A 21,123-nucleotide genomic window follows, 5' to 3' on the forward strand; every position below is an offset into this window, starting at 1 on the left:
AGGAGGTTGATTAACCATTGAAACAAATTCCCAGTGTAATTGGTGGATTCGCCACGTCTTGGAATCTTCTAATCAAGCCTTTCTGGAAGATTCGTATTAGCCAATTACAAGTTGTTGGACTCAATACAAGGGTAACTGGGTGAAATGTAATGGCCTGTATGACACAGGAGGTGAAACTAAAGGATCTAAATTTCCTTTCTGGCCTTAAACTTTATGAATCTCTGAAATCTATAACAGAATAGTCCAGAGTCATCACCTATGACAAGCTCATATTAATGGTCTTCACATCTGTGAAATCTATGAACGTCAAGCACCGTGTTGTTCAATCCAGCCAGGAGACTCTGCTCCTCACAGAAGGGCCAAACTGAAGCCATTTTGTATTTCCCTGAACACAAAATGGGTTGAAGATTTTTTTTGTTTTAATAAGTTAAGTCACATTTGCTGTTTAGCAAATGCCTTCTGCACCCAAACTGTAGTGGTTAGCAGCTCCTCCTTATGAGACCAAATGACCGTGTATGTGGGGCTGTGCGCTCCCTCCCCCCCGGTAATTCCCACCACCTTTCTCTATCGAGGTCATTAAGAAAATATCTTCCCACAGATCTTCCTTCTCAGGGAGTCCTTTACCTCCCTGTTCCTCAGGCTGTAGATCAGGGGGTTCAACATGGGGATGACAATGGTGTAGAACACTGAGATGACCTTGTCCTGGTCCATTGAGTCCCCCGCTCTGGGCTTGATGTACATGAAGAAGACCGTGCCATAAAAGAGAAAGATGGCCACGAAGTGGGAGGCACAGGTGGACAGGGCCTTCCGGCGGCCCTCTGCTGAGCTCATCCTCCCAACGGTGACCAGGATGTAGCCGTAGGATACCAGAATGATGGTCAAGGTGGTCATGGTTGCCAGGGCGGAGAAGATGTAGAGAATTACCTTGGCCGTGGTGGTGTCACTGCAGACAAGCTGCAGCAGAGGGGGGATATCACAGAAATAGTGATTGATGTGGTTGGGGCCACAGAAGGGCAGCCGGAAGACATTGCTGGTCTGCACGGCTGAGTTGGCCATGCTGAGGGTGTAGGCCACAGCCACCAGCCGTGCGCACATCAACCTGGACATGAGAGTGTGGTAGAGAAGGGGGCGGCAGATGGCCACAAACCGGTCATAGGCCATGGCGGCCAGGAGCAGACACTCGGCTGTGCCATGGAGTAAGACGAAAGCCATCTGTGCCACGCAGCCAGTGTAGGAGATGGACTTGTCGGTGGCGAGGAAATCAGCCAGCAGCCGGGGGGTGACCACGGAGGAGTAGCAGACGTCGACGAAGGAGAGCGTGCTGAGGAAGTAGTACATGGGGGTGTGGAGGTGGGGGTCAGCGTGGATCAAGGCCATCATGCCCAGGTTTCCCATCAGTGTCATGGTGTAAATCAGCAGGAAGGACACAAAGAGCAGCCCCTGCAGGTCCGTACGGTTCGTGAGGCCCAGCAGGATGAAATGGGTCACAGCGGTGTCATTCCCTCCAGCAGCCCTTGCCTTGAGATGCTTCACCTGCCGAGGGGAGCAGACATTCGACACCTTTCAGTGAGACACAGTATATGGTTAGCACTGGAGTCCCAGCCCCCGTGCCCACAGAACAGGGACAACATGGGCAGCGGGAGGTGTGCTGATCACCTCACCACTCTTTCTCAGACACACCCTGCCAATGTGCCTTCACCTTGAGGTAAGAGGCAAGAGTCGGTTCAGTCTCTGGCCCATCCCATGCTTGGCCTGCCGATCACCATTGCTAGCAGGAAAGCCAACTGGAGTCAGTTCTGACTGAGACTGTCGAGGTGAGAACGCTTGGCAAACTAGGGACTGGCCTTGGCGCCCCCCCCAATCTCATTCCATAGAGTTTATAGCTAGAAGGGCCCATTGTGATCATCTAGTCTGACCTCCTGTATAACACAAGCCATCAACTTTCATTCAGCCACCCTCATATTAAGCTCAAAGACTTTAGTTAGGTCAAAGCATTTCAGTCCTCAGGAGACTAAACTATTATGTGCCACAGGCAGATGACAGGTGAGACCAATATACCAGCAGTGCCTGAAGCCCCTGCAATGGCAGAGCGTTGATCAGGTAAAGTATACCCAGATGATCCCAGCAGGTGTGACCCACACTTCATGCTGAAGAGGAAAGCAAAACAACCCCAATGTCCCCGCTAATCTGACCTGGGAGAAAGTTCCTTCCTGACCCCAAATTTGGGGATTAGTTTGACCTTGAACGTGCAAGCAAGATACACCAGCCAGATGCCCGAGAAAGACAATTCTCTGTACCACTTCATTGGTCCACCCTATCTGGTTTCCCATCTTCAGCTGTGGACGTTCTCTGCTGCTCCAGAGGAAGGCAAAAGAAAAAACCTGGTGCCCTCAACAGCTGTCGAACACAATGGCGGGACAACGCAGCCCACTCAGCCTCCAGGGGGAGCACAAAGCTCACAGACTCAGCCCCATGTTCCAGGAACCCCGGCTAAGCCAGACAGCATCTTCAGAGGACGGTGCTTTAAGGTTGGTCAGGACAAAAATAAGGCTGAAGCTACTGAAAATGAAAGATAAACTAATGAGGCACAAAGGTCTGACCTTAAAGCTACTGACATCAAAAAGAATCTCTCAACTGACTTCAATGAGTTTTGGATCAAGCTCCAAATCTTTAAACTGGCAAAAATCAAGACCCACTTACAACTGGCAAGAAGAACAAGGAGCAATGGTCTCAAGTTGCAGTGGGGGAGGTTTAGGTTGGATATTAGGAAACACTATTTCACTAGGAGGGTGGTGAAGCACTGGAATGGGTTACCTAGGGAGGTGGTGGAATCTCCATCCTTAGAGGTTTTTAAGGCCCGGCTTGACAAAGCCCTGGCTGGGATGATTTAGTTGGTGTTGGTCCTGCTTTGAGCAGGGGGTGGGACTAGATGACCTCCTGAGGTCCCTCCCAACCCTGATAGTCTATGATTCTATGATTCTATGGCTGGAGCCCTTTGCAGTCAGTTAAAAAGCCTCGTATGGACTGCAATCAATAATTATCATTATTCTGTATTTGCATTGTGGCAGGGCTATGCCGGCCGCTGTACCAATACAAAATAAAAAAGACAGTCTTTTGCCCCAAAACGCTTCCATTGGGCCTTGGATTAGGCCATTGGAGCTGACCAATGTCACTCAGGAACCAAACTCAGGCTCAGGCAGTCTGGTGCCAGCACACTGACTGGGGAAGACTCAACTGCATTCATGAATGGCTCTTAAGTTTGGTTGAGCAGGACATCTCAGTGGAGTTAATTTACTTGGAAGTGCATAACTGTGTCCCATTGCCCATAGATACCCACCTATCCTAAAGAAAGCAGGCAGAAAGGAAGGTCGGTCCAGTGGCACTAGCTTGGGATCCAAAAAACTCAGCTTCAAGTCCCTGCTCTACCACAGATTCCTTGTGAGAGTCAATTAAAGCTAGATTTTCAAGGTGCAGAGTTAGATGTGTAGGGGCTTCGGAGGCTCTTGAGGTACGTAATCACCTTTAGAAATCTGGCCCATAGCTTTTGCCTCCGTTCTCCCTCTGCCACAGAGGGGGTTGTGAATACAGCTGGGTGACATTCTTCAACAAAACCTTCTTTCAGTGAAAAACTCAGATTCAGGTCGACCGAAACATTTTGCAAATTTGTGGGAAATTAGCCAAATTGTTTCAGTCGAGGAAAAACCCAACAAAACAAAATCCCCCCCAAATCATCATTTTTCTTTTTTTTTTTTTTAATTAAAACCAAATTTCCTATCATTCTGAAATTTCCATCAACTTCATTTAAATTTTTAAGAAAAAAAAATTAAAATACTTGGAATTGAAACAAAAGGTTTCATTTGACCCACGACAATTTTTTCCAACTTTTTAATTTGCTGAAAAAAGATTGAAATTCTTTTTCGGGACAATCCAAAACAATTATTTTGTTTCTGAACTGCCAGCAAACTGAAAAATCAGTTATTCGTCTGGCTCTAGTTGTGAGGGTAAATATATTAATGATTGTGAGGTACTCAGATACTGTGGTGATGCAGGTCATATAAGTGCCATAGATAGGTGCAATAATCAATACCTGTGACTGAGACAGAATTTTATATGCAGCCAGACAACAACAGATTATTCTCTGAGTGGATTCCCAGCTCCCCTGGTTGTCAGCACCAAGGCACAAGGCAAATCTACAAAGGAGAGGATGCTTGTGATATCCAAGCAGCTAAAGACCCACCTTGCAGTAGAAACTCCTGCCCTTCTTGTTCTTGGACAGATGGCTGAAGACCAACTTGACCTGTGGAGACGCTGGGACTTTTCACCACAGACTCACCTAAGGAGCTTCATATCAGGGCTAGATGAGCCCTTTGGATTCTCCTCCCAGGTACACAACACAGTCAGTCCCCTCAATCAAAGACCTAGAGACTCCCTGGTCTTGCACCTTATGTCATCATTTACCCCTGTGAAAAGCTAGAGTGAAATGCTGCCAGATCACAACGGCAGCTCTTTGCACACACTTTGTGCTGAGGGTGAGTGACGCACATGGTGCAGAGGCAGTTAAGAAGATGGCCAAAGTTGTTGCTCAGAGCTGCTCAGCGGCAGAGCGAGTGGCACAGCTTGGCAATTTTTATCCTTCAAAATTATCCCCTCATGTTTCGCACCATCCATCCCCAAAGGAGCCCCCCACACTTCAGAAGTTTTCTGTCTGTGTGCACACACTGGGGAAAAACACTGTTTAATAAGAACATAGGAATTGCCGTACCAGGTCAGACCTGTGATCCATCTAGCCTAGTCTCCTGTCTCCAACAGTGGTTGGTACCAGAAGATTCAGAGGAAGGTGCAAGAAGGCAGGCAGATTTGGGATGATCCCCCATGAAGGGTCAATCTTACCCCTAATAGTCTGATCTGTTTAATCCACAAAGCATGAGACTTAATCTCCCTTCCCTATCTCCCCTAGCCTTAACTATCTGGATATCCTTGTTAACCATATAAACTTCCAGTCCCTCTTTGAATCTTGCTAAATTATTGGCATCTGCAACATCCAGTAGCAGTGAGTTCCACTGGCTAATTATGTGTTGTGTGGGGAAAATATTTGCTTTTGTCCTTTTTGAGTGTGTCACCTCTCCATTTCATTGAATGGCCCTTTGTTCTGGTGTTACTCACTGTTGACACAGACTAGCCCCCGGGCAATCCAGATGGCTTAGGGTTCTGGGGAATGGGATACTGACCCATCCAGTGCTAGGGTCATTGTTTCCAGTCTAGTCCCAGATCTGTAGAGATCAAACTCTTATTGTGTGATGACTGTTTGCTGGCCTCTGTGAAATGAGATGGAGATTCTCCATCTAGCTCCCAGAAGGACACATCTCAAAAACAACTGGCATCTCATGTTGCGAGTCTAGGCAGAGAGACCAAAGCTTGAATGGCCATGGGAACTGGACTCCTCTCTTGATCCTAAATCCTTCATGGTCTAGGCTGAGGTCCACTGGTAGGAAGAAGGGAGGGAAGGAGGGAGGGGTAGCGTGCATGTCTGGACTGTAGTGACCAGTCCACTTCTTAACAAACATTCTCTTTAAAACTGTTCTTTCACAATCCTAGATACTCAGTTTCACTGCCCTGATAGGCCCCACGCTGCACATGCGCCGGTTTGTTCATTGCCTGGGAATCCTGGAAACTAGCCGTTAAAACAAGGTCTCCACAGCACAGCAGTGTGGGGTGGGAAGGCTACGCCTCCTTGCCAGAAGGACCCCAATATCTGACAGCTGGGAAATTTTGGGGATGAAGTTTCTTCATGGGTAGAAAAGTAAGAACTTTTGCAGCCCCTTGCAGGCAATTGGTCTCAATGTTCTCAGGACCAGACAGGATTAGAAGGTGCCAAGGATCTTGTTGGACATTTAAGACCAAGGAGAGATGCTTGGCCAGGTGACTTTCAAGTCAACTTGCAGAGACCAGGTGACTTTCTCTGGCAGGGTGACATGCCAATGGAAACCACTAGGACACAAGGGGGCGTGCATGGTTCTCCTTCCAGCAGCTGCTCCATCTCTCTCCTGCAGGAAGGAAGACACTCCTGGGGTCAGGGCTGCATGAAGGGTCTGGATACCCCAGAAGCAGCTAGAGGGTGATCCTGCCACTGTGTGAGCAACCCAGCTCTCACACAGTTTGATGGTACTTTTCCTCCAAGTGCCCTGATCTCACCCGTCAGTATCTTCTTTGGAAGTTGGGTACTATCATTGACGGCATTATTGAGTGACCTGTCACTTGCATGTCCATGCACCGGCACACGAAGGCACATAACTGCACACAAATGAGCTCGCACATGCACACCAACACACACAGCTGCATGCAAACAAGTGTGCACACGTATGCACACATACATGCACACAAATGTGCAAATATGCACATGCACACACAGCTGCCCACAAATGAGTACATGCATGCACACATGCACTTGAACACACAAATGAGCACACACCGGCACGCAAACACACACACATGCACACAGGCAAACAAACGCGCACACGTGCATGCACACAAACACACACACACACACAGTTGCACGCCAATGAGCTCACACGCACATGCACGAAAACGAGTATATAGGCACACGCATGCACACAGCTGCATGTAAATCAGCAGACACGCACACACACAAACACCGCTGCATGCAAATGAGCACACGCTCATGCATGCACATGTGCGCATACACACACATGCACACAAATGAGCACACATGCACAACACACACATCACCCAATGGATTTCCAGCATCACCACCACACACACACACAAGCTCCTCAAGTGTGTGGGGAGAGGGGGGAGGACAACCCTTTGCACCCCGAAGTCGGCAGTAGCAACAATAAACCAAGGTGACCAAAGCTTGTCAATGGAGTCCCCGATCCATGGGCCAGACTCACTGGATGCACCCTGCCAGTTATTACAACCAGTATCAAGCCACAGACCTTCCTGCCTCCCCCTTTCCCCCGCCCAAGCTGCATGGGTATTAAAACTATAGATAGGCTTGGAAGGATGATTTTTATCAGTAAATGCTGGTAAGCGTCATTTTCACCACACACACAAACCCAATGACAAAACATTTCCACCCCTGATAACGGAAAGTTACAGACAGGCAAAGTCTGCTTGAGAACTTATCGGAGTTTGATTTAAGGCTATTGACTCCGCATATTTCGACATGTGACGTTGACAATCTGTGTTTGAACGGCGCTAAAGCGTTAACTTTTTGAATCTCGACATCGACTGTCATTGCATAATTATTGCCTGACACCTCCATCATTGCCAACAACTGGGCAAATTTACTTTGCCACACACAAAAAAAATGCTTAAACCCCATAATTTTGTGCAACTCTGAAAATTTAAATTGGAACAAATATGCTTTAAAATAAACATTGATATTATCCATCACAAAAATAAAATTTGAATTCTGCCAGGCCCGCTATAGAAAATCTCTCTATTTTACACTCCTCTTCCCACCTCCCACCCATGGGAGCATTGAGCTCAACCCTTTAGGCATATGTTTATAGCTGTCCTTGTGTGTCGAGCTGCGACAGCCTTCGTATGTGTCAAGCTGAGAATGAGTTTGTAGGTGGGCAAATGCTACCCGCCAGGGACAGCCTCCTGGGTGACATGAGGAGAGGAAGACCATATCTGCTGGATTCGCCGAGGATCTGTTTTCACGCCTCCTTGGGACACTCATTTCACCTCCACTAAGCTGAGCCAACCATGCAGAACTCCAGCAATTGAGCTCTGAAAGGACTTTGAACCCGGCCTCCCAGAACACAGACAGGAACCAGTAAAAATGCAGGAAAGAGGCGCAGCAAATTCAAATAATGAAAGAATATTTTAATTTTCCAACATCTTGGTGCCAATTGGCTTGTTTATTTCCTTTAGGGGTTCAAATTTGCATATGAAAATGTGTGTGCTAATTTGCATAAACAAGTAGAGCTAGTTGAAAATTTTCCAATGGCCCATTAGTCTGCCACAAAATGCCAATTGTCAAAACCCAAACTTTCTGCAGGAATGTGTCAATTCCAATGAAATTTTGTTTTTTAAAAAAATTGTGGGGACGGGGAAGGCATTTTGATGCGGAGGATATGTACCATTTTGGGAATGTAACACTTCCACGTGACCTTTCATTTCAAAATTGATTTTTATTTTGTATTATAAAAATGTTTAAAATGTAAAAAGTCACTTTTCATCTCTAGCTCTCCAAGCACACTGCAAGCTTTAATGGTTTTACACTCACATCCCTGCAAGATAGGACCATGCGGATAGCTCCACTTTTTATCATACAAATGAATGTAAAAAAAGGGAAACCGAGGCACAGAGAGGCTATGTGACTCACCCAAGGTCACATAGCAAGTCTGTAGCAGAAAAGAGAAGAGGGCCCAGGTCACCCAAGTCCGAACCACTGCAGCATCATTCCTCTAGTTTGAGGGTCTGTCTACACAGCAATCAGAGGTATGACTGCAACACTGGTAGGCATGCCCAGCTCAAACAATGGGTGGCAGCGTAGCCACCTGAAGACATGCCCAAAGTCCTAGGCAGAGTTGTAGGGCCCACTGGTTCTCATTTGCAGACCCCTACTAAATTTCGAATGGAGGTGTGGACCCCTTTGGAAATCTATTCTCTGGATAGTTGAGTTCCGTTCAGTCAGTTTTCAGTCTCAATCTTTCACAAACCCCTTAGACCAGTGGTCTCCAACCTTTTTACGCCCAAGATCATTTTTTGAATTTAAGGGCAACCCAGGATCTACCCCGCCTCTTCCCCAAAGCCCCACCCTGCTCACTCCATCCCCTCCCCTCTCCGTTGCTCGCTCTCCCCCACCCTCACTCACTTTCACCAGGCTGGGGTAGGGGTTTGGGGTTTGGGAGGGGGTGCGGGCTCTGGGCTGGGGCCGAGGGGTTTGCAGTGAGGGAGGAGGCTCTGGGCTGAACCTGGGGCAGGAAATTGGGGTGCAGGAGGGGGTAAGGGGTGCAAGCTCTGGGAGGGAGTTTGGGTGCAGGAGGGGCCTCCAGTCTGGGGCAGAGTGTTGGGGTGCAGGAGGGGGTGCGGGGTGCAGGCTCTAGAAGGGAGTTTGAGTGGAGGTGGGGGTACAGGTGCTGGCTCTGGGAGGGGGCTCAGGGTTGGGGTGTGGCCTCCTGCCGGGCAGCACTTACCTCCGGCAGCTTCTGTTCCATGATGTGGCATGGCTACCACTAAGGCAGGCTTCCTGCCTACCCCGGCCCCATGCCACTCCTGTGTCCCCTGGTGCGGGGGCACATGGCTCCATGTGCTGCCCCTGTCTGCAAGCACCACCCCAGCAGCTCCCATTACCCACAGATCCCTGTTCCCCACCAATGGGAGCTGCAGGGGTGGTGCTTGCAGACAGAAGCAGCGCGCAGAGGGAGATTCCTGCCCCCCCCCCCAGGGCTCTGGGACCACACTGGCCACTTCTGGGAGCCGGGGCAGGCAGAGAGCTTGCCTTAGCAGCAGCCCTGCTACACTGACGGAAATCGCAATCCAGTGGGAGATCCTCTAGGATCGACCAGTTGATCGCAATTGACTGTTGGTGACCACTGCCTTAGACATACTCTGAGGACCCCCAAGGGTCAGGGGACCACAGTTTGAGAACCACTGACCTGGCCCATGCTTCTGTGGCTGCACTGCTATTGTAGATGAGCACTCGTTGGGGAATGTCTATAGCCACGCCTCTGATTGCAGTGTAGACATACCCTCTCTATTTAGTTTTTGGAGAATGTTGGGGAAACTTCCTGGGGCAAGTGCTGGAGGAACCAACTAGGAGCCATGCTCCTCTTGACCTGCTGCTTACAAACAGGGAAGAATCGGTAGGGGAAGTAGAAGTGGGTGGCAACCTGGGCAGCAGGGACCATGAGAAGATCAAGTTCAGGATCCTGACAAAAGGAAGAAAGGAGAGTAGGAAAATATGGACCCTGGACTTCAGAAAAGCAGACTTAGATTCCCTTAGGGAACTGATGGGCAGGATCCCCTGGGAGGCTAATATGAGGGGGAAAGGAGTCCAGGAGAGCTGGCTGTATTTTAAAGAAGACTTATTGAGGGCACATGAACAAACCATCCTGATGTGCAGAAAGAATAGTGTGACGGGTTGGATCACAGAAATCCCCTTGGGACTGCCACCTGATGTGCTGAGACGACCTCTGAACCTGTTTTCCCTGGCAGCTTGGGACTTCAGTACCTTGCCTGGTTGTGCCAGACACGCTAGCCTGCTGCAAACACAGACCCAGGTCTGAACCATGTCCCCCACAAGCTGCAGACTTAACTGACAACAGCTTAAGAAATGGTCCTTAAGAAGTCTCTGGCACCCAGACACCCAACTCCCAATGGGATCCAAACCCCAAATAAATCCATTTTACTCTGTATAAAGCTTATACAGGGTAAACTCATAAATTGTCCACCCTCTATCACACTGATAGAGAAATATGCACAGCTGTTTGCTCCCCCAGGAATTAATTACTTGCTCTGGGTCAATTAATAAGCAAAAAAATCATGGAATCATAGAATATCAGGGTAGGAAGGGACCTCAGGAAGTCATCTAGTCCAACCCCCTGCTTAATGCAGGACCAACCCCTATACAGATTTTTGTCTCAGATCTCTAAATGGCCCCCTCAAGGATTGAACTCACAATCCTGGGTTTAGCAGGCCAAGGCTCAAACCACTGAGCTATCCCTCTCTCCCCCTTAATACAAAAATGATTGTATTAAGTATAAAAAGTAGGATTTAAGTGGTTCCAAGTAATAACAAACAGAACAAAGTACATTACCAAGCAAAATAAAACAAAAACATGCAAGTCTAAGCATAATACAGTAGGAAACTAAATGCAGGTAAATCTCACCCTCAGAGATGTTCCAATAAGCTTCTTTTACAGACTAGACTCCTTCCTAGTCTGGGTCCAGCAACCCCATAGTTACTGTCCTTTGTTCCAGTTTCTTTAAGGCATCTCTTTGGGGTGGAGAGGCTATCTTTTGAGCCAGCTGAAGACAAAATGGAGGGGCTTCCAGGGCCTTATATGGTCTTTATCTTGTGGGTGGAAACCCCATTGTTCTCCTGTGTAAAATCCCCTCAACAAGATGGAGTTTGTAGTCACCTGGGCAAGTCACGTCTATGAATGATTCAGCTTTTTGCAGGCCGACGCCATTGTTTACATGTTAGTTTGAACATTCCCAGGACAGTTCAGATGTAGCTTGGTGTCTCCCAAAGTCCATTGTTAGTTAAGTACTCCCAATTACTTGAATAGCCCCTTCACACTAAGTTGACCAAATCTGCCTTATGTGCTTCCTACAGCAAATACTTTAAATACAAGCACAGAGCTAATGCTCATAACTTCAGATATAAAAGTGATACATGCATACAAGTAGGATGAATATATTCAGTAGATCATACCCTTTGCAAAGATATGTTACATGGCATATCTGGCATAAAACGTATTCCAGTTATGTCATATTTACACTCATAAGCATATTTCTATAAAGCACATTTTCTATAAGTCACACCCTCCTCCTGAATTTACTGCCAGAGATTTGGACACTGTCCTGGATGGCAGCAGTACATGTAAAATCCCTGTTTGTCTCTGGTCAGATCCCTTTCCAGTACCTTTAAACCTTATGGTGTCATTCATAGGTGTTTTAGCAAAGTTTGGGGCTCCTGGGCCCTGGGTGCCTGAAAACATGTCAGGGTGTAGTATCATTAACAGAATGCAGATAGAATCATTGGTCAAACTGTAGGAGTCTTGGCATTTAGCCAACAATGCCAGGAGGCATCGTGCCTCCCTTTCCCCTTCCACACAGCAGCATGGGCCTGTTATGCTTTTGCTGCTGTGCCAAGCTTCCAGCCTGTTTACAGGTATAAGCTGAAAAGCAACGTGCTTGTGGGATTGCTTTGTCACCATCCCCAGCATGTACAAACGTTTTTTTCCCCACAAATCAGGTATGTCCCATATCTTTAAAGGGTTTACCACTAGTATTAACTCCTTTATCTTGACCCATAGATGAAGTAGCAAAAGACACAAGATGAACAGCAAATCTACGGCGGAAAGGATTTGTTCACTCGGTTTAGCTTGTTTAGTGTCTATTGCATTGCCCCATTCCTTTGTGTACCAGGCACTCTGAAGCAGATTCTTCTGCTTCTTTGGAGAGGGCTTTCAATTCAGGCATGTCTTTGAGGCTTTGACACGGAAAGGGTGCACTGCAACCATGCCTGCCCTCGGCCCCTCCCTCCGGAATTTCTTTGGGTTGGACCCCACCCCCTTGTGAAGCTTCCCAAATGCAAAGTTTTTCTCCCCCCAGCCTTGAAGAGATAGTATTATCTTTTTACAAGGGTAGCAGGAATAACATCTTTAATGGGGTGCTTTGGATTGGTAAGATTCCCTTGGTTACCCCACTCTCTGCTCCCAACAGGTCAGCTGGGTGGACTCTCCCCTCCAGGAGATCTGACCCCCAGTCTTCCTTTAAAACCTGAACCACAGGAGAGGGGTCTGGTATTTTAGATGCAGATTTTTCACCCTCCTCCTGGGAAAAAGCCTCCCTACAAAAGGTGGGCAGACCCTCCTGTCCCCCCTCCTGACTTCCTTCTCTGGGCTCCCCTCTGTGTCAGACACTCCTGTGTCCTCCAAAAGGGAAGATGACTCTGGTCCAGCTGTGGGCTCACAGCTACCGGCTATGACAGACCTTTCACTGGCCAGCAAAATCACCCCCGTTTCCCTCAGATTGGGCTTGCTTCCAGCTACAGAGTCCTTGGGGTCCATTCCCACCGCAGTAGTCATCAGGACCCCAACTTCCATCTTTGGGATACATGTCTCTGTGCACCCCAGGGCAGGACCTGTCCTCTGCAGATCTGCAACTTCCTGGGAGTCAGCAGCTGAGATGGCCTCCTCATTACAAGGTGGAACAAATCTCCTCCCCAAGGCAGACGATCATAGGGAGGGGGGAGGGATAGCTCAGTGGTTTGAGCGTTGGCCTGCTGAGCCCAGGGTTGTGAGTTCAATCCTTGAGGGGGCCACTTGGGAATCTGGGGCAAAATCAGTACTTGGTCCTGCTAGTGAAGGCAGGGGGCTGGACTCGATGACCTTTCAAGGTCCCTTCCAGTTCTAGGAGATGGGACAGGAGCTGACTCTATCCAGCCCCTCCCACAGAGACTTGCCTTGAGTCCCGGGGCTACAGGAACGCTTTTGACCGCCCCTTCCCCCAAAGCTGCATTTTCCACTGTTACAGAGGAATTAAAGAGACACTCTCCTATTCCCCCAGCAGAACATGTGACTTCACCCTCCCCTCTGGAACTTTCAGCACAAGATTCCTTCTTGCTGCTAACCAACCCTGGGACAGATTCTGCCACATCAAAGAAATCATTCCTCAGTAGAAATGGTGCAAAATTGTGTGCCACTGTTGCAACAGTCAGCTCAGGCTGCAAATCACCAGTTTCCATGTGTACCTTAGCTAAAGGTGCAAGGACTTTGTAACCTCCCACCAGTTCTAATTCTGCCATTTGCCCTGGCAACAAATCCTTCTCATGGATCAGGTCCCTCCTGACCACAGAAATTTCTGCACCCGTGTCCCTCCATCCTAGGAGTACCTTACCATTAAGTTTAACAGCATGCATATGCTCACTGCTTGGTTGTGTAGAAGCATCCTTTACAAATCCTGTGTGGAAAGAGGCATTAGCCTGAGCTACCCCTGTGCTCTGAGAAACAGCAGCTTCACGTGTTACCTGCTGCCTGTTCCCACTCAGCCAAGGACATTTATTCCTCAGGGATAAATCAGTGTTTTTGCTTTCCACCAATCCTGTACCCCTCTGCCAGTGGTTTTGAAGCACTTGGAGGAGAGGAAGGTGACCAGGAACAGTCAACATGGATTAACCAAGGGCAAGTCATGCCTGACCAACCTGATTGCCTTCTGTGATGAGATAACTGGCTCTGTGGATATGGGGAAATGGTGGATGTGATATATCTTGACTTTAGCAAAGCTTTTGATACAGACTCCCACACTATTCTTGCCAGCAAGTTAAAGAAGTATGGATTAGATTAATGGACTATAAGGTGGATAGAAAGATTGTCGGGCTCAACGGGTAGTGATCAATGACTCAATGTCTAGTTGGAAGCCGGTATCAAGTGGAATGCCCCAGGGGTCGGTCCTGGGGCCAGTTTTGTTCAACATCTTTATTAATGATCTGGATGATGGGATGGACTGCACCCTCAGCAAGTTCGCAGATGACACTAAGCTGGGGGGAGAGGTAGATACTCTGGAGGGTAGGGATGGGGTCCAGAGTGACCTAGACAAATTGGAGGATTGGGCCAAAAGAAATCTAATGAGGTTCAACAAGTGCAGAGTCCTGCACTTAGGAAGGAAGAATCCCATGCACCGCTACAGGCTGGGGACTCACTACAGAAAGGGGGTTCCAAAGAGGATGGCTCTAGACTGTTCTCAATGGTGGCAGATGACAGAACAAGGAGCAATGGTCTCAAGTTGCAGTGGGGGAGGTTTAGGTTGGATATTGGGAAAAACTTTTTCACTAGGAGGGTGGTGAAGCACTGGAGGTGGTGGAATCTCCTTCCTTAGAGGTTTTTAAGGCCCGGCTTGACAAAGCCCTGGCTGGGATGATTTAGTTGGGGTTGGTCCTGCTTTGAGCAGGGGGTTGGACTAGATGATCTCCTGAGGTCCCTTCCAACCCTGATATTCTATGATTCTATCTGAGTTTGACACACACACACACAAAAAACCCTGCATCTTGGGTATAATTTTCCACACAAAGTCAGCGAAGGCAAAGTTCAGTTTTTCTACCCCTGTCCCCTTTGTACATCTGCTACGCTTTGCCTTACTCCAGGTGTGACATTTTACATCGTAAAGCGCAAGAGGTACCCACTGGTGAGTGTGTGACACAGACCCCTCTCTCTGTTACAGCCCCAGCTAAGCTGGCTTGACTCTTTAGCTGTAGCAGCTCAAAGTTGCTGGAGCTGTCACAGACTCAGATCCTCTGTGGACCAGACACAGAAGAGGGGCCGACGACACACACGTTCGCCAGTGGGTCACACAATTCTACCGTGCAAAGTGGCTGCGGGCTGCATCCTGTCACATATACCCACATTGAGTCATGCCTCACTCTACAAGTCACTGAGGGTGGGAGGTGAAAGTGATGGGGCTGTCCAGAACCAGGATCTGGCCTGCAAAATCAATATCACTGCCAAGAAGGAAATACCCCAGCTTGACTCTCCGAATCCAGGCTGAGAAAAGAGCTGATTACTTGTAAACTGAGCACACCCTGAATCTAAGTCGGAATCCTTCCCATCCCATGCCGTTAGATAGGGTTACCATACCTAACAAATAAAAAAAGAGAACCCTCCACGGGCCCTGGCCCCGCCCATTTCCCCACCTCCAACCCCTCCCCAACTCTGCCCCTTCTCCGCCCTAACTCCGCCCCCTCCTCCCTCCCACTCCCAGCCACGCGGAAAGGGCTGCCCGAGCGCTACCGGCTTCACGGTTTGCCGGGCAGCCCCCAGACCCTGCGCCCCCAGCCGGGCACTTCCCCTCCCAGGCTCCGGCGGCTCAGGGTCCGAGGCATGGGGGCTGCCCAAAGCCCGTAGCGCTTGGCTCTTAAACAGAGCCGAAGAGTCGGGGAGGAGCAGAGCCTCCGCGGCCGGAGGCTCTGCTCCTCCCCTGACTCTTCGGCTCTGTTTAAGAGCCGAGCTGCCCCAGTGCTACCGGCTTCGGGCAGCCCCCATGCCTCCGGACCCTGCGCCGCTGGAGCCCGGGAGGGGAAGTGCCCGGCCGGCGGCTGGGGTCCGGAGGCATGGGGGCTGCCTGAAGCCCATAGCGCTCGGGCAGCTCGGCTCTTAAACAGAGCCGAAGAGTCAGGGGAGGAGCAGAGCCGCCGCGGGAGGGGAAGTGCCTGGCCGGTATTTTCCCGGACATGTTCGGCTTTTTGGCAGTTCCCCCCGGACAGGGGTTTGATTGCCGAAAAGCCGGACATGTCCGGGAAAAAAGAGGACGTATGGTAACCCTACGTTAGACATCACTTAGGGCAAAAATAAAGCTTCACTACCCCATCTATCCTGGGGCACTTTTTGCTTATCATCCGTATTGTTGAGCCCTATAAGCTTTCCCTCTCTGAGTAGGGTTCAACAGAGTGACTCCCCTTTGGTTGGTCCCTTTTGCATGTTCCTCCAGCCTGCCATGACGGATGGTCTGCTTTCATTCATAACACATGTCCCAGGGATTTCCATTTTCTTTTCTGGAAAACTTTGGGGAGGAGGATGTATTCAGGGCCGGCTCCAGGCACCAGCCCAGCAAGCAGGTGCTTGGGGCGGCCAAGGGGAAGGGGCGGCATATCAGGCTCTTCGGCGGCAATTCAGTGGCGGGTTCCTCGGTCCCTCTCGGAGGGAAGGACCTGCTGCCAAATTGCCGCCGAAGAAGAAAGCGGCGCGGTAGAGCTGCCGCCGATCGCAATCGCGGCTTTTTTTTTTTTTCCGCCGCTTGGGGCGGCAAAAACCCTGGAGCCAGCCCTGGATGTATTGAGTTCTCCGATGGAGCTTGGCATTTGTTCCAATGTTCAACACTTACTAATTTTTCTAAGGCATTTGCTTTCAAAGGCATTTAGACGTCTCTCTGGGCCTTTGGTGGACTGAGCTCACTTTGGCGAATTGAGCACTGACTGTGGATATTATTGAAAAAAGACAACATATGCCCATTAGGCACTTACCCCAACAATTTTGACACAGTCACTTTTCAGAGTCAAGCCACCACTCAATACGTGGCTGAGTTGCAGGTGCGGTGAGAGGCAGAATTCCTGAATTTGGGGGCGCTGGAAAATCTCACTACTCATGTTGTATTAACAGAGATGTTTCACATTTGATTTCCTGAGGGGGTTTCGCCCCTTACAAAAAAGCAGGTGAACATCAGTGACTCTCAGAACGGATGAAACATCCATGACCACACACAAAAATAAACACATGTATGTTTATATGAACGTTAAAGACAAGATTCAGGCAGTTCTGCACCTGATAATCTGTCACAACTGGGTCATGGGCCAGCCAGACCGAGTGGTCAGAGCCAGTGCTGGAGTCCACAGTCAAGGAACAGGAGCTAAGAGTTGGCTTGATCAGGATACCAGAAGCAGGAGACAAACTTGAAAGCAGAACCACAAATTGGTAACCAGAGTCAGGCCAGGTTGGGATACCCAGGGGTCAGAGGCAGGAGGCAGCCCAGAGATAGGAACCTCCAGTCAGAGAAGCCAGGGGATCAGGAGCAACATAGATCCCAAAGCTGCAGGACAACTTCCTCTTCCTGTGCTGTGTCTACAAAGAAGCTGTGGACCAATCAGGACCCCCAGCATCCTGCCAATCAGATTCCAGGACTGGAGTCCTCAGCTTCTGCCCTAGCCGCGCTATTAGCAGCTGTCGGGGGGATAAATGGGCAGGTACTAGCTCCTAAGAGCCCTGTGGACCAGGGTTCAAGACCCATAGTTCCTGACAACAGAAACACAGTTCTGGCCGGTCTCTATCAAAGCTGAGCAGGAAATGGTTTTCCCATCCTGTGAGAATTTTAGAGATTTCAAAAATTTGTCCTTTACCAAATCGTGTTGAACAATCAAAACCTCGAAATTTTCCATAAACTGAAAAAAACAGCAGGGGGGGAAATCAGCCCAGGTTAATGAAAATGTGTCATTTAGATTTTGACCTTTTCATTTAATTGTGGGAGAGTTGTTTTGTTTTGTTTTTTGGTCTAATTAGTTTACAATTCAAAAAGTTATGATAATTTAGAATGGCAGGCGCACCCTCTCCCCCCCACAGAGCTCCTTCTGTGTGAGCAAAGGGCCCATGGGTTGGACTCTGCTGTTCGTCAGACACACACACACGGTCTGGGTTGGGGTTAGGGGGACTTTTCTGTTGAGCAGCAGAGAGGAGGCAACATCATTGGATTGGAAACCTGTGACCCAGAAATCTCACTGTGCCAACTGGAAGAAGGCACAGGGATACACAGGGTTAAAGGGACCCCTTAGTTTCACCAAATGGGTCACATAAGGTTTCTAATAAAAGCATGTGTCACATTGGTCATCATAATCCTTGCAAAATGCAGGTGCAAATAATGTGCCAGGAGTTGGGACGCCAGAACAGGGGGAGCCAAGGGGCCATGGCCCCATTACTTTTTACCGGCCATAAGGGTGAGTGATGGGGGCAAGAGGGGGCAGAGAGGAGTACATGGGAGGTAGGGTCTTGGGGGGAAGTGGCAGCATGAGGGTGAGAACTCAGGGGGCAGGGGCCACAGTTCAGGCACCAGTGTCTCACTCACTTTTAGGGACCTTCCATCGCCCCTGAGTTACTTATTTGTAACCCACACACCTCCTGGGTGTGGCGTTCTGTCCCATCTAGTGGCACCGAGACCACTTAGAGAGAGAGATTAAGAAGTCTGCTCTACAGCCTTCGCTAAGAGGCATAGGGCTTTTAGCTCATGCAGTAGAGGCTCATGTATTTAGCTCCGGAGGTCCCAGGTTCGATCCTGCCGGCCAACAACCAGGGTCTGTTGGTGTTACAAGTGGGACGGGACCTCTGGAGCTTAGTGCATGAGCTAAAAGCTACACAAGCCACAGCAACTTGCCCGGCATCTCATCTGCTTCCTGCTCCCCATTGAGCACTTCTGGAGTGGAGAAAAGTTCCTGGCTGCCTGCCCCGCTGGGAGCACCACAGCCTCTTCCAGCTCGACTTCTTCATCCAGAATTTCAGCCTGCGGGTTACCCCCTCTTTCTGCTGCCGCCGAAGTATCCACGGGACTATCGGCAATGGAGGTGGGGTCACCGCCGAGGATAGCATCCAGCTCCTTATAGAAGCGGCAGGTCTTAGGTGCACCACCGGAGCGATGGTTCACCTCCCTCGCCTTATGGTACGCCTGCCTTAGCTCCTTTATCTTCACTCTGCACTGCTGCGTGTCCCGATCACAGCCCTTTTCGCACAAGCCTTGAGAAATCTGCCCACATGTGTCCCAATTCCTACGGGTCACTCGCAGCTGTGACTGAACAGACTCCTCTCCCCATATACTGATCAGATCCAACAGCTCCGCGGTGGTCCGAGCGGGAGCGCGTTTGGTGCGATAGCCAGCCGTGCTCACCTGGGAAGCTCCTCTAGGAAGCCAACAAGCAGGAAATGAGATTTAAAAGTCCTGGGGGTTGCAAGGGGGAGGGGTGGGTTGGCTGCATAAATAAATCCCCAATACATCCGTGCACACGCTTTCACTACAGTCATACTCACATCTGCCTAGATAGTGCTAGGGTCTGATGGGTCTCTCATGGATTGATGATCATCAGTAGATGGATGGTTCCTGCTGGAGTTTTCCCGTAGGGAGCTCAGTTTTCCCAGTCTGGACTCCCTCTTTTATCCTGTGATTCTGACTAAACCTCATACCCTTGTACATGTGCATGAAGGTGTCAGCCCTCTTTTCCCTTATTTGTATGGTGGCCCCCAAGAATATTGGTGTACCCCATTTTCCATGGGTTGTGTATAGTTTCTTTTATTCTTCTTAGCATTGACACACTACCTGTATCCTGTGGTTAAGGCATGTGTTAGAAAAAATCTGCATTTTGTGATCTAAACTTAATCGTAGGGCTAATTTTTCGCAATACCACCCCCTTGGCACATCTTTTCCCATAATCTTACGGCATTGGGTTATTCTTCGGTCACTTACTTATGTGAGCATTTCTTATCTCTAAGGCCTAATATAGCGAAGCTAAAATCTTCCAGGCCTCAGCCTGTTGACCTTGCATTTCAGCCCTCCTTACTTAGACGCTATAGAACTCGTGATCACTGTGGGGTTTGCACCCTGTTTCCTAAAACCAGTATTCATACTGTTGAGACCCTGCAGGGCAGTTTGACAGGGGTGTGCTGGTTTCAATGTTCTTGTACCAAGACCCAGGTGGCTGTGGGGACGGAACCCCAGGCTTTCTGGATCGAAACACATGAACCTCGACTGCCTGAGCTACAGGACCAGCTCGCTTTGCTCTATGACTACTCAGATACATTGATCTCTATGCACAGCTTAGCCACTAGAGGGAGACAGAGTCACACTGTGCCAGCACGGCGCACACAGTAGTGAACGGGCATTGTTGAGTATAAAGAAGTTACTAGTAACATGCTCCTAACTCAAGCCCTGATCCCAGGAGACTGAAGCCTTCCCTCTCCCCACAGATGAGGTACAGCACGGGCAACAGCAGCAATGCAAACTAACATACGTATTACCCGTGCCTCAGCCCTGCCCCAGCAGGAGTTACCCACCTTTGGGGGAGAAAGGGGACCTGAGACCTGTTCAGTTCTTTGCAGACAGTGTGGAAGGCTCAGAGTGACTGTGTCTGTGTGAGCGGGAGGTGGACATTTGCCCACTGGAACCTGGACTGAGATCACTAGACTCATCGTGTAACCAGCTTTTCTTTGTCTGCTTTGGAGGAAGATAAATTCCCCCCGCCCTTGCGGACTTTCGTTGGGACTCTCAGGACATTCCTGCTGCCGACTCTGTCCCCAGCGCAACCTGAAGGCAGGTCTGTCTCCATCTCCTCCTCCTGGTCTGGTGATAATAGTACGGCTCCGTCTCCATTGGCAACTTGAGTTCTGAAACAACACAAAGGAAAGATCTCAGTGAGGCAAACTCCCAGCTGGCAAACCAGGGGCCTGATTGTGCAAGTGCTGAGCAGGGAGCTGACAGCCCTATGGGATTCCTTAACCGAAGTGTTCTTTCAAAGGGATTACGGGTGCGTAAATGTGAAATTCCCACAGCAGACCCTAAACAGCAGCGAGACGCCAAGTTACAGGACACCTCCTAACCCGTGCGCTTAAAGCACACACTGTGCATTCCCTCTGACAGAAAAGACTGCCTATCCTCAGAGGGGACCTCCTCCTGCCTCCAGCCACTGAGGGATAGCAAGGAGAGTGTAGGGGACAACTTCTTGGTGCAAGTGCTGGAGGAACCAACTAGGGGCAGAGGTCTTCTTGATCTGCTGCTCACAAACAGGGAAGAATTAGTAGGGGAAGCAAAAGTGGATGGGAACCTGGGAGGCAGTGACCATGAGATGGTCGAGTTCAGGATCCTGACACAAGGAAGAAAGGAGAGCAGCAGAATATGGACC

General features: G+C 49.4%; 1 protein-coding gene across 3 annotated transcripts; it reads right to left on the reverse strand.

Annotated features, from left to right (window-relative positions):
- Nucleotides 1-576: 576 nt before the first annotated feature.
- On the reverse strand, nt 577-8,302 carry LOC128836652 (olfactory receptor 1009-like). Of its 3 annotated transcripts, none has more exons than XM_054027124.1 (2): nt 8,293-8,302; nt 577-1,502 (listed from the first exon to the last, which is right to left on the reverse strand). In XM_054027124.1, exons 1-2 carry the CDS (start codon nt 8,300-8,302, stop codon nt 577-579), a joined length of 936 nt encoding a protein of 311 aa, XP_053883099.1. The 3 variants fall into 3 exon arrangements, with proteins under 3 accessions (XP_053883099.1, XP_053883100.1, XP_053883101.1); XM_054027125.1 differs by lacking the exon at nt 8,293-8,302 and adding an exon at nt 2,465-2,474; XM_054027126.1 differs by lacking the exon at nt 8,293-8,302 and having other exon boundaries at nt 577-1,506.
- Nucleotides 8,303-21,123: the final 12,821 nt, after the last annotated feature.

The sequence above is a fragment of the Malaclemys terrapin genome, chromosome 4 (assembly GCF_027887155.1).
Source record: "Malaclemys terrapin pileata isolate rMalTer1 chromosome 4, rMalTer1.hap1, whole genome shotgun sequence".
NCBI lineage: Eukaryota > Metazoa > Chordata > Testudines > Emydidae > Malaclemys > Malaclemys terrapin.